Below are 16,988 nucleotides of genomic sequence, written 5' to 3' on the forward strand. Positions count from 1 at the left end.
AACAACAACTTTAATTCAGCAACAACAGTTTATTAAAGCTCCATATGTCCAGTATGAGACGACAAACACACATGCTTTTGTTACTTTTTAACATGAGATAAATACTATTTTAACATAACCTGTGTGAAAATGTGAATTTCTTTGATTGAAAAATGACAAATGTGTGTTTCTGTACTGAACACATGAGGGTGCTGACATAAAAGAAAAAGTGTGTGATTGTAACATTTATTATTTCTAAACCAGCCAAATACACTTTAATGATATTAAAACAGACCCGGGGGGATGATTTGAAGTCTATCATTACAGCCTTCAAACTTTTATGAATTATTAAAAACGTACACACAGTCGCTGGGCGACACTGGGTGTTATATCTCCAAATGTACATACATATGTGTATGTGTGTGTGACTGAGTGTGTGTGAGTGTGTGTTACCTGCATTATAACCTCATTTTAACTCCAAAGTGGTTCTTTTTGCCCTGTTTGATCCGAGGTGGAATGTCATCACTCAATATTATTAGTTACAGTGATACTGAAATATGTCTATGGAGAATTTTATGAATATAAAATGAACATTGTTACTACTTTGATTTTAACCCAGTATGATTACTATGATTGTTATATGTCTATCATGACCATATTACTGCTATTATTATGATGATTTGAAGTGTAATATGAGGCTCTGTGTTTTCTGTATGTGTGAATATTCAATAAATAGGTGTCAACAATGTTGCCTGGAATATTTATCTGCCACTGGAAGTTTTCATGTTTTATGTTTTTAACAGCAGCAAATTAAAGTCAAGTTAATGTCTCTGATCAACAGAAAACAATCCTTTAATGTCAGAGTGAAAGCCGATTGCTTTAAAAACAATTATCCAAGTCAGTATTTAGGAGATGCAACCTGAGCCTGTGTGGATTTATCAGCTTTGTGCACCTGGACACTGCGAGTTTTTTCTCCGTCCTTCTGTGCAAAATGTGTCTTTTTTGAGTCCGGACACAAAGTTTCAATGAGGCTGAGATCTGATGAACATTATCAGTTATTTTGAAGCTGTTCCTGTGCAGCGCAGGTTAATGTCTTTCTGGAAGACAAATCTTCTCCCAAGTCACTGGTTTCTTGCTGACTGTTTAAATGGCTCTCCTCCAGGATTTTTCTGTGTTCTGCTGATTCATTTTACCCTCCACCCTCCACAGTGTAATGCTGCCAACACCGTGCTTCATGGCTACATGACATTTAGTCAGATGACTTTTGAAAATGCTCGGTTTTGAAGAGAAACTTCTCCCAGCTGATTTCAGTCTCTATCTATCTATCTATCTATCTATCTATCTATCTATCTATCTATCTATCTATCTTTAAAACAGGAAATATTAAAGTGGGTTTTATTTTCAGAATAACACTGATTCTTCTGTTTTCATATAACTAACGTCAGTGTGCTTGAACTTATGATAAAATGTGACCTATAAATGTAAATTATAGATTTGTGCCAACCTAAACTTCACCATATTTCCAGTCCTTTATATCATTAGTATTCCTGTTCACCTTCCCTCCTGCAGCTCAGCTCTGCAGCTCAGCAGGGGCCGGACAGGGAAACACCCTCCCCCTGCACTCACCAATGACAAGCAAGCTGAAGGCGGAGACTGCTGCATGAAAGCTGCCACCGTGCTTCCTGTCAACTTCACTTCCAGCCCAGGACCTCTCACTCTTGAAACTAAAACACCGACCTGCTGCCCTCCCAGCATGGCGACGCCGCTCACCGACCAGGAGAAGCGCAAGCAGATAAGCATCAGGGGGATCGTGGGGGTGGAGAATGTCGCAGAGCTGAAGAAGAGCTTCAACCGACACCTGCACTTCACCCTGGTGAAAGACAGGAACATTGCAACTCCCCGGGATTATTACTTTGCCCTGGCCCACACTGTGAGAGATCACCTGGTGGGGAGGTGGATCAGAACACAGCAGTTTTACTATGAAGCAGATCCAAAGGTAAAAACCAAGAGGAAACTAAACTACTGCAATCTCACACTGTAAAAACACAGTCCACACACACCTCAGAGTAAAATTCAAAAGGGTGTGTGTCTTTTGAAGGAGTATATTCTGTGGCATGTTTTTACATTCTTACAGGAAGCAGGCTGTGTGCAGTGTTTTACTGTTGCATAAAGCTTCTCACTGTATTTTTTTTTAGGTCATTGCATCATATTTACACAGCTATTTTGTGCAGGAAAATGTTTGCCTGTTCCAATTTTATTCATTTGCTGCTCAGCCTTGTGCTGCACTTCTTCACCTCCGTGCCATAATCAACCAAAACAGATCATAAATATTCATTTGTACTTAATCTTGGATCTGTACAGTCTCTGAAAAGATGTGTAAAGACACAAAATGTTTTTTTTTTCTTCGCCTAGAGGGTGTATTATCTGTCTCTGGAATTCTACATGGGCAGGACGCTCCAGAACACGATGATCAACCTGGGGCTGCAGAACGCCTGCGATGAAGCCATCTACCAGGTCTGACTGAAGTTTATAGAAAACAGAAGCTGCAACAACCACAAACACACATGTTGAACGCACATTATAACATCTGTGGCATTTCTGATGACCTTTAACTTAGTTAAATGTTTCCCTCTGCGCTGCAGCTCGGCCTGGACATGGAGGAGCTGGAGGAGATGGAGGAGGATGCAGGTCTGGGGAACGGAGGTCTGGGCAGACTGGCAGGTAAAAGGCTGCAGATGATTGGACGGAAACAGAAGAGAAAGAGAGGAAGTGTTTTATTGCATCCCCACCCCTATAAACAGCCCAAAGATCCAGGAAATGATAGAAAACAGAAAGCAAGCGTATTAAAGTCCAGTCATCGTTGCATGTAAACACTTCTCTCCACCAAACTCCACTGTATTTCTTGCCTGTTTTGGCAGTAGTCCATCAAACACCTTTGTGTGTCTATTGATCGCGTGAAGCAACTTGCAGACGCAGAAATGTTGCAACATATTGTCTAAATGAACAAATGAACACTGAACCTTCCTCACCAGCACCATGAACCAGAATTTAATTTCTCATTTCAACACTGAAGAGCTTGAATTTTTTGATTGTTTTATGTGTAATTGTGATTGACTTTTCTGCACACAGCATGCTTCCTGGATTCCATGGCCACCTTGGGTCTTGCAGCGTACGGTTACGGCATTCGATATGAATATGGGATCTTTAACCAGAAGATAAGAGACGGCTGGCAGGTAACTGCAGCTGCACAGCTCTATCAGCTGTCTTTAATTTTCAAATTAGAATCTTATATGCTTAATTTTCCCTAAACCGACTGGGCAATGATTAAGCTTCTCCATACATATCTTTCTTATCTTTTACTTTGAAATCCAGGATTCTCCTGTTGGCCCATGTTCATGCTGCTGGGAGTCAAAGTTAACCGGGGCCAAAGTAGACACAAATTAGGTCAGAATACATCACAAGCTAATCATTAATAGTAACATAGCTCATGGTCTGCACCCTGCCTTTAGTGTCACTGAAGTGGAGCAACCTGCAGAATGTGACGGAGGTTGGTTTTAGACGACAGAAACAAGCAAAATACTACAGTGATAAGATTCCAAAACTGAAGGCTTTTGCCCTTTTGAGTTCTGCTGGTTATTTGCAGTTCAAACTCTCAGTGTAAACATGCACTTCAGGACACTGGACAGGACTTAACGTCAGTGTTTTTTTTCACTGAGGTGGATGAACCCGTGCCTCTAATCCCTGCTGCAGGTGGATAGTAGATGTAGCAGGAGGTGGTGTATTTCATCCAGCAGCTGACACAAAATATAATCAAATAATGCAGCTAATCGATTTTGATTTCAGAGGTCAGGTTTAGTGAGTAGTGTCAATGAGTCTTCTTTCCCTCTCAGTCTCTGCTACCCCAACATGTTATATCATTTTAAAGCTTTTTTATCTTTGCCCTGGACTGACCTGCTGTAGGTGGAGGAGGCAGATGATTGGCTGAGACATGGAAACCCCTGGGAGAAAGCTCGTCCTGAGTACATGCTGCCAGTTCACTTCTACTGGACGAGTAGAGGAGACGAGAGACGGCTCCAAATGGGTCGACACTCAGGTAGATTTTACTGAATTTTTCACTTTAGAATAAGTCATTGAGGCATACACACATTTTTAATCCCTAGTATTTTCTCAGTCCACCTTCACTGTGCTCCTGACTCAAACTGTTTTCACTTTCCTCTGTGCAGGTGGTTTTGGCGATGCCTTACGACACACCCATCCCTGGATACATGAACAACACTGTAAACACCATGAGGCTGTGGTCTGCTCGTGCCCCCAATGACTTCAACCTGAGAGACTGTGAGTCCTAAAGCCAGTTTTACTTTTGCAAACCAGACTCATCGCATTTCATTTTAGCTTTTCGACAGAAAACCTTTGCAAGAAAAACGGAAACTGCTGCAACACTGGTAACATGCAATGAGATGTACGGGTTGCTAAATGGCTCAAATGCTGTAGTTTTTTTACTCTGCTGCAGAGTTAAATCACAATATGCATATAACATAGTACCAGTGTGACTAAAATGCATTCAACTGTCTGTAGTTAATGTTGGAGATTACATCCAGGCTGTGCTGGACAGAAATCTGGCAGAGAACATCTCCCGTGTGCTCTACCCCAACGACAACGTAAGTTCGAGATGTAGTCATTAAGCTCATGTACTGGTGCATGTATGATTGCAGTGAATATCTTTTGGGCTGATACTGATGGATGAGGCCAGTGATGCCTTATCATCTTCTTCCCTCTTATATGTTTTAGTTCTTTGAAGGAAAAGAACTCCGTCTGAAGCAGGAGTATTTTGTCGTGGCAGCCACACTCCAAGACATCATCCGCCGCTTCAAGACCACCAAGAAAGGCACACCTGGTCGCACCTCCTTCGAAAGCTTCCCAGACAAAGTGAGCTTCAGAATCTGTCTTATACTCATGAGTGCAGAGAGCAAAGTGTTAGAGCCTCTTTCAGCGATTACTTCATTTCATTTCCTAACGTTGATCATTGGGCCAGCAGCAAGGTGCAAATTGCAGCAAGATATTTAAAGCTTTTTCTGTAGCTCAGCCTGTCGTCCTGAGTTAAGCTGCCCTCAGCTTGTGGTGTTTGCAGACTGAAGCAGAGCAGAGATCCAACAGAAACATCTGCTGAGGACCCCATGAAAAATCCTGTTGCACTGCTGTGTAGGATGCATTGTTAGCCAGAAAACAAAATCTATTAAAGCAGGAGCAGACTGAATGTTTTATAACACCAGGAGAGAAATCACTGCCAAGACAGAAACCCTGCAGATATGATATTATGATTCACATAAACAACCCAGTGTTTTTCCTGTCTGCCAGTGTTTCACAGCTGGTTCTTTCATAATACTGAGGACAAACTAAAAGTTTCACTGTGGCCAACATATTAAAATCATGGAGCCAATATGTCACACAACACACTTTTTATAGGACATAACAAGTCAATAATGAGGCGACAGCAGCCTTACTGGAGAATGTCATGTTTTCCAGGTCGCCATCCAACTGAATGACACTCATCCGGCCATGGCCATCCCCGAGCTGATGAGAATCTTTGTGGACATTGAGAAGCTCGACTGGGACACGGTGGGTGTGATTTGAATTCCTTGTTGAGAGTGACTTACCCCAGGCTTAAATTAGGAAATCAAGGAGGTGAACGCAAAGGAGGTGAAAACCACAGAGAATGAGAAATGAAACAGATATTTCTGTGTTGCATAATGTTCATGTGCAACAGAAGAGTTGTCAGCCAGGTTAAGAAACAAAATCCAGACAGGCTGATGTCGTCTGCTGATGCTGTTGAAGTTCATGATGTGAAGAATCTTAATGAGCTCAAATGTGACGTTAAATGAGACAAAAAATGAACTCGTCCTTCCTGTGCAGGCCTGGGATCTCACCAGGCGCACGTTCGCCTACACCAACCACACAGTCCTCCCCGAGGCTCTGGAGCGCTGGCCTGTGGAGCTGCTGGAGACGCTCCTGCCCAGACACCTGCAGATCATCTACCAGATCAACCAGAGCCACCTGGATGTACGTACTGTGGCTTTAAGGCAGTCAACTTTAATGTTTTTTCATTTATAAAAATCTAAAGCTCATTCTGAAACCACACAAAGCTGATGTGACCTTTCCAGAAACCCCCGGTCATCCAGCAGTCAGAGTCTCCATTTCCTCTTTCTCAACTCCTTTTTTTTTTTTAATCCTATGAAACCATGAAACACAAACTGATGACAAGGAAAAGTCGTCTTTAAGTCTGCAATAAGAAAAAGAAAATAATGCATCTATTACTGACTAACTTTGCCTGTGTCTGTTTTTTCACCTCAGAGGATCTCAGCTCTCTTTCCAAACAACATCGACAAACTGAGGAAAATGTCTCTGATCGAAGAGGACGGATGCAAGAGGGTGAACATGGCTCACCTGTGCATCGTGGGCTCTCACGCCGTTAATGGAGTCGCTGAGATACACTCCAACATCATCAAGACTGAAGTGTAAGCCTCCTGCAGACGACACACAGCTTCAAAACAGACAGCTGTGGACAGAATAATGGATAAATCAAAAAATATCTAAGTTAGGCACAAACCATAGCTCCAATAGTCCTCAGGAAGGAACAGACATTTTTCAAAATCACATTAACAAATAACACAAAACAGGAATTCAGACAAACAGACCACAAACATGATAGTTGCCGTATGAGTATGGCCTCATGAATCACCACAGGATTGAATCATCACCTCTGTTACACTTTCTCAACTAAAACTGTACAGTGGGAACTTGAAAGGCAGCACCAATGTTCAGAACCTGGAATAAACAATAAGAAACTTCTGATGAGTTAGAGTTAAGTCTTTTTCTAGCTTTTTTGTTTTTCTTGAGTTAGATATGAAGTCTGCGTTGTTTTTTGTCAGTGTAGTGTAGACTTTTCATATCAATCTGCACTTTAAGACTTGATTTTTCTCAACTCAAGTAAATTTCAACACCTGCTAATTGATTTTTTTAAATGAATGGAAATCAGCAGCTGAGTAGAATATCAGGAAAACCACATGGAAACAAGAATCTAAAAACTGTAGCACATATTCTAAACTGGTCAGCAAATACATCGGTCTGCTCCTTTAACCACTCGATCCACATACTGTTTCTATTGTTTCTATTATTTTGTTCGTGTCAGACCAAATTTAGCTGCTCCTCATTTCTTATTTTCCTTCCCCAGATTTCGTGATTTCAGTGAACTGGAACCGGAGAAGTTTCAGAACAAAACCAACGGCATCACTCCCAGACGCTGGCTGCTGCTCTGCAACCCCGGCCTGGCTGAGCTTATAGCCGAGGTCTGTGTGAGCCGCCGCAGCAGAAAATAAATGATCCAGTGCCAAGACATAGTTTAGCAGCTAAGGCCCCTGAATCCTCTACAGTATATTCCCCAGCTGTCGTATGATCGAATCTTAGCAGAGCTTTTCTCTCCTGACTCTTTACAGCCTGTGTTTCCACATATATATGAGGTGAAGTGTTGTAAACAGTCAGTTTTACTGTGACCTTTTAAAATGTGTTTCAGGTCATCGGGGAGGATTATGTGAAGGACCTCGGCCAGCTGGAGAAGCTGAATGACTTTGTTGACGATGCTGCCTTCATCCGTGATGTCTCTAAGGTCAAACAGGTAAAGTCCAGAGCAGTGGTGGAAAAAAGCATTTACTTAATTACAATTCTGAGGTACTTCATTCATACATTTCCATTTTAACCTTCATATGAAGGGAATGTCCTACTTAAAAAAAATCTTATTGTACTGCTTTATCAAATCAAAATAAATAAGTATAGAAAAAAATACAAGATAAAAAAAAAAAAAAAACATTTTTAAAACTCAGTAACATCAAGTTGTTTGGTTCTGTATTTTCACTCTGCACAGGCAGATGTTATCAGCTTCAAAACACTTAAACAAAAAAGCCATATAAATACATGTAGCTGCTTCATCTGACATGATAGCTGTTAACTTGTACTGATAAACTGCTAAAATCTTCCATAGCATACTAGTGCATGTGTTGATATTTCTCTACTGATTGCATGATGTTGCCATACCTGCACAGTGTGGTCGCTTTGTTCTAAATGTCCTGTTGCACCATGAACCATTGCATATGAACATGAATGGCAACATACTCTCACTTCTTGATTTTTTTCTGCACATCATAGCAGGCAGAGACTTTACCATCTGATTAATCTGTGTGTTGCAACATTGCATTTCACTGCTGTAAACTCAGAACGTGCCTGGACAGGCTGCACCTCTGATTCAGTGCTTCACCACACACTGAATGACTCCTTTGTTGCCTCAGTCACGTATATTTCTGATTTTTCTCACAGGACAACAAGTTGAAGTTCGCTCAGTACCTGGAGAATGAATACAGGGTGAAGATAAACCCCTCCTCCATGTTCGACGTCCATGTGAAGAGAATCCACGAGTACAAGCGTCAACTCCTCAACTGCCTGCACATCATCACCATGTACAACCGTATGTGTAATCGCTCATGTTTAATTATTAAGTGCCAGACAGTTGCACAAGTCATCATAGGTCTGACTCTCTGTGAGTGATGAGTTACATGACACAGTCTGACATGTCCTGATGTGGCAGATTTCCCACCTGACTGGTGCTCAAGCAAGTTAAAACAAACACAGAGAACAGCATGCATCTGCCGTGTAAATCAGGCGTAGAAATTTTCCATTCAGTATCAGGCTGGGATAAACATGAAAGTGGCTTCATCAGCAGTTTAATTTAATGTTTTCCCTGCATCCAAATTTTCCTTCCATCTGGTATACCTCAGTAAATATGCCACAGATTGCATCTCTATGGCATGTCAGCTGGGATAGGCTCCAGATCTCCTCTGCAACACAAAAAATACAGCTAATGTGATTTCACACATGCTGGTGATTCAGTGTCTGTAAATTGTATTAAAAAGTACAATAGAATAAGACAGATTCATTAATAAGTAAGGATAGATCGATTAGAAAACAACCATGCAAGTGAGGCTGTAACAGTTAAATGCTAACATCAACATGTTAGCATGCTCACAATGACAGTGCTAGCAGAAAAAAAACAAACCACACCCACACTAATCACTACACAACCTTTTGGCCCACCCGCCATTTTCCTGGAGTTTGAGTGTTGCTCAGTGTTATTGAATGTGCTGTATCTATACCACAAACATTTGTTGTTAGTTTTTTTAATTACATTTTTATCCTGTAGTTGCCAGTGCTTCCAGTTGTGAAGCAAATGCTGTGCAGTTCTGAGACATTTCACTCAAAATGTTAATCTCCTGGTGGAGGAAAAGCCACAGGATCATGAGTAGTAGGTAGTGGGATACAACTTCTGTGAACCATGAATATCTGTATAAAACATCAGTCAGTATGGTAAATGTTGGGGTGTATCATTGAAAAAGTAATGGATAAGTACACATTTTGACCTGGTGGTGGTGCTACATAAAGTAATAAGATCACCAGAGTCATTAGGGTTTATCATCTGGGAACCATGAATATCTGTAACAAAATTAACGCCAATCCACTGAACCATTGATGAGATGTTTCAGAGTGGAGAAAAATCATGGCTGAAGATTATTCCATGTATGTTTAGGGTGGTGACAAAATGTGTGTTTGTAAGTGCAGTGTAGGAGCAGTGCACTGTCCATGTCACATGACCGTGTAAAGCCATCGAGTGATTTGTCATAATACGTTAAACTTGCATCATTGATAATGAGTTTGTGTCCTCCTGTTTTGTTTCAAAGGCATCAGAAAGAACCCCACTGCACCTTTTGTACCACGAACGGTGATCATCGGAGGAAAGGTAGCAGCTCAGCCAACACAAACACAACAAACAACACAGATGAACAAACAGGCAGAGAGAGGCTGGTGTGAAATTCCTGTTTCTCAGTAAGTCATCCACTGTCGCCCTCTGCAGGCTGCTCCAGGGTATCACATGGCCAAAATGATCATCAAGCTGATCACTTCAGTGGGTGAGGTGGTGAACAACGACCCTGTGGTGGGAAACAAGCTGAAGGTCATCTTTCTGGAGAACTACAGGGTGTCTCTGGCAGAGAAAGGTACCACGTGGACAACTTCCTTTAACACCTGGACATTATTATAAGTGTCTACAACAAAAACGGTCTTGGTTTTATATGTCAGTGAGTCATTTGGAGGGATTTATTCCAAAATACTACCTTAAATCAAAAGGATAATTCACCAAAAGTACAGTTTCTTCTGTGATTTTACAGTATCTGTTTTTTTTTCTCAGTGATACCTGCCACAGATCTGTCCGAGCAGATCTCCACTGCCGGCACTGAGGCCTCAGGAACAGGAAACATGAAGTTCATGCTGAATGGAGCTCTGACCATCGGCACCATGGATGGCGCCAACGTGGAGATGGCCGAGGAGGCCGGAGAGGAGAACCTGTTCATCTTCGGCATGAGGGTAGAGGACGTGGCTGAACTGGACAAAAAGGGGTAAGTAAAGGAGATTTATCTGATCCTTTCTGGATTTTTTAAAATGTAATTAAACTACCTTTCATTTGTTCTTTGTTAGATATGATGCCATGTCGTACTACAAGAAGATCCCTGAGCTGAAAGAGGTGATGGATCAGATCACGAGTGGATTTTTCAGCCCCAAAAATCCAGAGCTTTTCAAAGACCTCACCAACATGCTCTTCAAATATGACCGGTAAGCAACATAAACTCAGATGCTTTCATTTTTATGCAGTAAATAACAACCTCCAAAAGCATTTCCCATCTTTTCCTAAGGGTAGATTTGTGATGAGTTTTTATTCTCTCTTGTCTTTCTTCAGTTTCAAAGTGTTTGCAGACTTTGAAGCCTACATGAAATGTCAAGAGAAAGTCAGCAAGCTCTACCAGGTAACATTTCTTCAAAAAAGAGTGTAGAACAAGAAAGAGTCAAAATTACAAATGACCCACATTAACATGTTTTATTTCTCTCTAACAGAATCCAACAGAGTGGACGAAAATGGTGATCAAGAACATCGCAGCCACAGGAAAGTTCTCCAGCGACAGAACCATCACAGAGTACGCCACTGAGGTGTGGGGCGTCAAACCGACTGACCTGAAAATACCGCCACCAAACGAGCCGAGAGAGGCCATCGAAGAAACGGTCAGAGCTCTGAAGAAAATGTGAGGCTGGTTCACGACCGAACGCCTGCCTTTATGTTTACAACATGTTCACTGTTCTTCTGTTCTGTTCCAGAAATCACATCTGCACGTGTTTTTGTTTTCTGAGTATTTTCACTGTCGAAGCACCTGAGTCAAAGCACTAGCATTGTCTGTTACAGTCCTTTAGCACCAACACAACAGTAAATGTGGAGAGCGAGGTCAGATATTTGCGAATGATTTGCTCATATTTAACATTCCCAGTGCACAGGATGGGAGGAGGCTTCTGCAATTCAGGAATTCAGTAGGATGTCAGTCACAGAGCAGCTGACTAAACTTAATTTATAATGACATTCCTGTAAGTTTATACTGTGTACTGAGTGACAAAGCCTAAACTCCAGGCAGATTGAAACTATTTCTAAGATTTATTTGTGTCTGTATCAGGATAACTTGGTTAAGGGAAGATACAAACCTACTTCTTTCTAGAGTTGGAATAAAAACATCATGTGTAATTTCATATTAAGTGCTTTTATTTAATTTTTTAGAAGTCCATTGAAATAAATCTGTACAGAATCAACAAAATGACAAAACTCTGCTCAACAGACGCACTTCCCTGGAGCCACTCTACTGTCTCAGCTTTTGTAGAAATCCCCTGCAACAAGAAGCAGATGGAATATTAAATTTATTCAGATTTCCTGAGGGAAATGTGGTTTATGGACAGTGTCTGCTGCAGGAACAACATAGTAAACGTTTGCAAATACATGTTAATGAGAAGTACAACATATGCCATAGACAAACGTTATGTGTCTGGATTATCTGCAAGAAGTCAATTAAAAACCATAAACCTACCTGACCACATTTGACAGATTTGGATCTAAGTAGATGTTGCTGTGGGAGAATCTGCGATTTGCAGCGTAGGAGATCATTTCAACCTGAACATCTGTGTTGTGTTTCTTCTGAGCCTGGAGCGATATCTGGTACAGCTGGAGATGGTAAAAAATGCAAAGTAATTCAGCGAGGAAGCAGCCACATCCACTCGGAAATTAATATCTGAATAGACAGGGAAAAGCACAAAATGAAGATTTACTGTACCTTCAGACCCATGTGATACGGTACAACATCGTCGTCCTCTGAATGCAGAATGAGAAGTGGACTGGTCAACGTCTGTAAACTGTGTAGGGTTTGGGGTTGAACATATTCAGAGATAGAAATGGATTTTTAAAAATATCAAACACATACAATATTCAAAAACAATATTCTTCTGCACACTGTTGCTCAATAGAAACTAATGAACCAATAAGTAAAATAAAACATGATGCTTTCTAACAGAAGAAACCTTTTTTTCTACCATACTCACTTTTTATCATTTGCAAATACGATGTTGTTTCTTTCCAGGATTTTCCACAGCAACCTCTCAAATCCTGGAAGGAACATGTACATCTACAAGATACAGCAGTAAAATAACATTTAAATACTTTAGCCATATCCTGTCTATTGTCACACACACACACACAAATAGTTGCAGAGGAGAAATTGATGCTTGGTCTGACAGTATTGTCTGTAATGGATAAAACTGAGCATGTTCATTTTACCAAATTGGCGATGGTGGAATGTGGATTTATTTATTAATATAGCTGAACTTTGGGCCTCAGTTGTGGCAGCTGTGAGTTTATATCACGCTTGTAAAGTAAAACATGAGCTGTGGTGCCTTGATTGTCTAATTAAAAAAGTTTTTTAATTGTCTCACAGACGTTTGTTGTAGCAGTGATAAAGCTGTTGTTGTCTCAGTGTTGCCATGTGTTATTCTTCAGAAACCAATGGTGTAAACACCCTGAGGAGCTCCAGACAAATATGTAACAACTGGCCTCACCTTAGTGAGCGGATGAATGGCTACGACCTCTCCGATTCTTGTGTACGGAGCTTCAAGGACCAAAGCATCAACATCAGAGCCTGATATCAGACAGGAACAAAAATTATACCAAAGAATAAGAATTGGTTTAACGTTGAATTGTGGAGTAATTTACACAGAAAATGCAGTTTATAGTTAAAAATATTAAGTAGTTTTTTCCTCTTTCAGTCACCTGCTCTTACTCTGTCTGATACTGGGTGAAATAGATCTTATTCACAGCAGGTATTCTGACTGTCATTACAGTTCTAATGACATTAACAATGGCTCTGTTGTATTTAAATTTCCCAGTAAGCCGTAACAAGATCATATCCCAGCTCCCTACTATATACAGTACTGTGAAATGATACAATACTTTTTCTGCTTAATTTTTTTTTATTGTGCTCTCCTGTTGTTATATGTCAAGTTAAATCAGCTAAAACAGATGATTAAAATCACCTGTGTGGGTTTATCATGAGTGTGCAGGGCCTTTAAAGACTGTAACCCACCTTGCTCTTTCAGTTTCACAGCAGCATTAGTTGCCACCCTACACAATAAATGAAAAAGGAAGGTTTTAGACATATGCAACTACATTTCTTACACAAATATTTTAATGACGAGACAGTGGATGTTACTGGTCAAAGTGTGGGGAGAGAAACTGACCCAGAGCCGAGTGAGTGTCCCCACAAACAGACAAGACTCTGTCTGCTTTGTTTCTTTACCCACTGGTACAGGTAGAGGGCGTCACTGGTCAGTCCAGCTTCACTTGGCTCTCCACTGGAGTCTCCAAAACCTCATTAAAACACGTTACAACCTTGAAATTATAATTGTATCCAGTACAGTATATTCACTGGAAATACAATAGTAATGTTTTACACCTAAATAAACACAAGAGCAACAATAAGCATCTTACCTCTGTAGTCTAAGGATAAGACATGATATCCTGCAGCGCTTAAGATCTGAAACAAATAAAAATCAGAATTTGATCTTTAAAGTTTAAAGTCAAAAATCATTCACTGACACTGAAAATTAGTTTTAAAACATGAACCTTACCTTCACCAGCTGTACTCTGTGATTTATGGCCCTGCAGAAATGACACGAGAGCAGTGAATACAAACAATTGGCTTTCACCCTCATATACTTTCATCCACAGCTCATTGCGTGTGGATAAACCCAGGGGCCTGAGCAGTCGCGTAATACCCACTAGACTCCATTAGGATCAATTCAAGGGTTTCTATCGCACCACTCTCATCCCACCTGGTTCCTACGTTGCCATGGAGATAGATAATAACAGGATGGCCGTCTCCCAGAGCCTCCCGGTACCACTCAGGGCCTCTCCCCGCGGCCTCCTCCCATTGGCTGGCGGGGAGCGTATGCCTATGAGATACAAAGATAGAGAGAGGGGAGATGAAGAAACAAACAAACACGCTTGTGTTTTCAGACGTACAGTAGGTTTTTGAGTGGTCTTGCGCTGCTAAATGAGTAGATTGCGGTCCTATTCACTCAGGTGCCACCTGTACCAAATGTGCACATGGTCGTGGTATGTTCAAGTGCTGGTGCACTCAAATGGACACAAAGGGAACCAACAAAAGACCTACCATATTCCCACTGAGACACCCTCTTCTGTGTTGAGGTAAAAGTTGCACGTGTGGCTCACAACAATTTCAGGTCTGCCAAGGTCCACGAAGAATGGAAACCTCACTGCAGCAACCAAGAAAACACAAGGTCAGTATGATTTTTGTGTACTGTATATTTTATAATATCATATCTCATCATTATGTATTACATAGTATTATATTGTTTTATCATATTGTATCAAATCCTCAGCTGCTTGGGCAATACTTTGGTGTTATCATTTATTACTTTCAGTGGAGTCATACTGATAGTGATCATTTTGTGTTGCTACTTTACAAAATGATATTAAAAGATCTCTGCACACTTAGATCCATGCAGTGATTTCACTTTATTATATTATTTATTCAGAACATACAAAACTCAACTTTTTGATGCAATTTAGTTTGCCCCAGTCAATGAGTGACAGGATGTTGTGTAGATACTAGTTTTGTTTGTTTATGTGCGAAGAGTCTTGTCTAAAATATTACATTACACAGTTCTTTACAATGCAATTTTGAGCTAGTATCATATCACATGGTGTCGTATTGTGTGAGTTTATGAGTTTTAAGTTAATTTAAGTTAATTCAAAGTTGTTGAACAACTCAGTGCTACAGTCATAGATCTGTCACTACATCTGGGTGTTGTTTTCTATTGTAAAGCACTGTTATTATGTTTTGTTTTGCTGCTGAGAAACTACTAATAATGAAGCAAAATTCTAGTTTCATATTTCATTTATTTATTTCTTATTTTAGAAACCCAGTGCACATTATCATCCATTATTTTGGCTGCATTTAAAACACCTAACTGCTAACATCACTGTAATATAGTGGTACATCAAACTGTGAACAACTGTGTCAAACTGAAGCAGCTAGATGGAATTCAGCCATCACTATTCTATTATTTAACACTTCTGTTTTTTCTCTGTGACATGACCAAATGTCTTCTCCTCTGCAGCTACAACAGACTACATGGTCACCATATTGACTCATAGTGATCTAACATGCCTATAAATCGAATTAACACTCTGGCCTGGAGACAAATGTTACTTACACAAGTGAGAGAATATGGCATAGCCCAGTATCCAGGGGAACTGGTCGAGAACAAGAGGCACTGTGATGTAGACAGTGATCAGAAATGACACAGCTCTCTTCATCCCTGCCACAGGTGAAATTAGTTTCCCTGTCTGCAGCAACAAAATCCACTGTCAAAATCAGTGTATTCCCTTTTTGCTTTTTGCTCGCTTCAGTCGTGAACTGAGGGAGAATCCAGCAGAGCTCTCTTCCTGACAACATGAGTATTGTGAAAGACAGAGAAACAAGGTCAATGTTCAACAGAGACTAATTGTATTCTCCGCTGCTATTGGTTCACATGTGTTTCAAACATGTCAGGAGAAACAGTGTCAGCTTCTTAGGCTACTCATACACGTATGAAGAATGCCTGAGGAAGTGAGAGCCTTGAACAATGACAACAAAGAACACAAGTCTGTTGAAAAAGTCCATGCATGTGATTAAAATCAACCCAACAGTCTATAAACTCCTCAAAGTAGCATTAAGTGTTGTAAAATCAAACATATGAACAAACATTTAGTGATAAAAATGCCCCTACCATGTATATAGTGACACTCCAAAAACAAAACAGAACACACCCAGCTGACAGTTCACCACAGTGCACTGCAAGGCATCATGGGTATTGAAGTTCTTTGATATTCAACATGAAATATGTTAAAATGGTGATATTTTCTTATAAAGTCAATAAACTAACAGGTTCATATATGTTTGGGTTTGTATTTCTTACCCACCTGTGATATCTGAAGAGTTACAGTAGCTGAGTAAATGTACTTAGTTACACAGTACCACTGGACTTCAGGGTGCCTCTGTAACGCCTGCTGCAGACCAACCTTATGAGAGGTTTAGAGGGAATAAATCACTGTTTGGTGAAGCTGTTAACAACTCAGAGACTTCTGAAATGTTTCTGTAAGACGTCAGAAGCCAAAAAAGGTTTAATCTCAAGTTGTATTTTAAAAGCTTGCTAAATTATCCATGGTGTAAAATCTTCATTTAAAAAGTAACTAGCAACTAAAGCTGTCAAATAACTGTACTGGAGTGGAAAGTACAATGTAGTTGAAGTATGAAGTAGCATAAAATGGAAGTACTTAAAGTACAGGGACCTCAAAACTGCAATTAAGTACAGGACTTGTGTTTAGTTACTTTCCACCACTGTAAACTGAACTTTTTTCTTAAATATTTTTTGCTGGATTTGTCTGTGAGTTGTTGTTGAGTGTTCACATGGTGCTCTGACACACTGGACCACATATTTTCCTTATACAAAATAATGCAAAACATCTAACTGGGTCTAATGATGAG

At 40.4% G+C, this 16,988-nt stretch overlaps 2 protein-coding genes across 2 annotated transcripts; one reads left to right on the forward strand and one right to left on the reverse strand.

Annotated features, from left to right (window-relative positions):
• Positions 1 to 1,701: 1,701 nt before the first annotated feature.
• pygl (phosphorylase, glycogen, liver) lies at positions 1,702 to 11,643 on the forward strand. Its single transcript, XM_018681689.2, is given in 21 exon segments — positions 1,702 to 1,975; positions 2,392 to 2,493; positions 2,622 to 2,700; positions 3,109 to 3,212; positions 3,940 to 4,023; positions 4,025 to 4,072; positions 4,203 to 4,314; positions 4,555 to 4,637; positions 4,768 to 4,905; positions 5,503 to 5,595; positions 5,890 to 6,036; positions 6,328 to 6,491; positions 7,208 to 7,322; positions 7,547 to 7,648; positions 8,344 to 8,491; positions 9,759 to 9,817; positions 9,932 to 10,073; positions 10,265 to 10,472; positions 10,552 to 10,686; positions 10,811 to 10,877; positions 10,966 to 11,643. Coding segments are annotated over 21 exon segments (2,562 nt in total). The 5' UTR covers positions 1,702 to 1,732; the 3' UTR covers positions 11,155 to 11,643.
• LOC108886706 (lysophosphatidylserine lipase ABHD12) lies at positions 11,636 to 16,315 on the reverse strand. Its single transcript, XM_018681704.2, has 13 exons — positions 16,231 to 16,315; positions 15,676 to 15,907; positions 14,610 to 14,712; positions 14,269 to 14,388; positions 14,065 to 14,095; positions 13,925 to 13,970; positions 13,675 to 13,804; positions 13,521 to 13,558; positions 12,997 to 13,076; positions 12,484 to 12,566; positions 12,219 to 12,297; positions 11,976 to 12,109; positions 11,636 to 11,778 (listed from the first exon to the last, which is right to left on the reverse strand). Exons 2-13 carry the CDS (start codon positions 15,776 to 15,778, stop codon positions 11,751 to 11,753), a joined length of 975 nt encoding a protein of 324 aa, XP_018537220.1. The 5' UTR covers positions 15,779 to 15,907; positions 16,231 to 16,315; the 3' UTR covers positions 11,636 to 11,750.
• Between the last annotated feature and the right edge of the window lie 673 nt (positions 16,316 to 16,988).

Source organism: Lates calcarifer, linkage group LG19, assembly GCF_001640805.2.
Source record: "Lates calcarifer isolate ASB-BC8 linkage group LG19, TLL_Latcal_v3, whole genome shotgun sequence".
Taxonomy (NCBI): domain Eukaryota; kingdom Metazoa; phylum Chordata; class Actinopteri; family Centropomidae; genus Lates; species Lates calcarifer.

Coding starts and splice junctions, on each gene's coding strand:
- LOC108886706 (XM_018681704.2), bottom strand. CDS start 15,778: ATGAAGAGAGCTGTGTCATTTCTGATCACTGTCTACATCACAGTGCCT. Junction 14,389..14,609: donor GGTGTCTCAGTGGGAATATG/GTAGGTCTTTTG, acceptor TGTATCTCATAG/GCATACGCTCCCCGCCAGCC. Junction 12,567..12,996: donor CCATTCATCCGCTCACTAAG/GTGAGGCCAGTT, acceptor TGTATCTTGTAG/ATGTACATGTTCCTTCCAGG.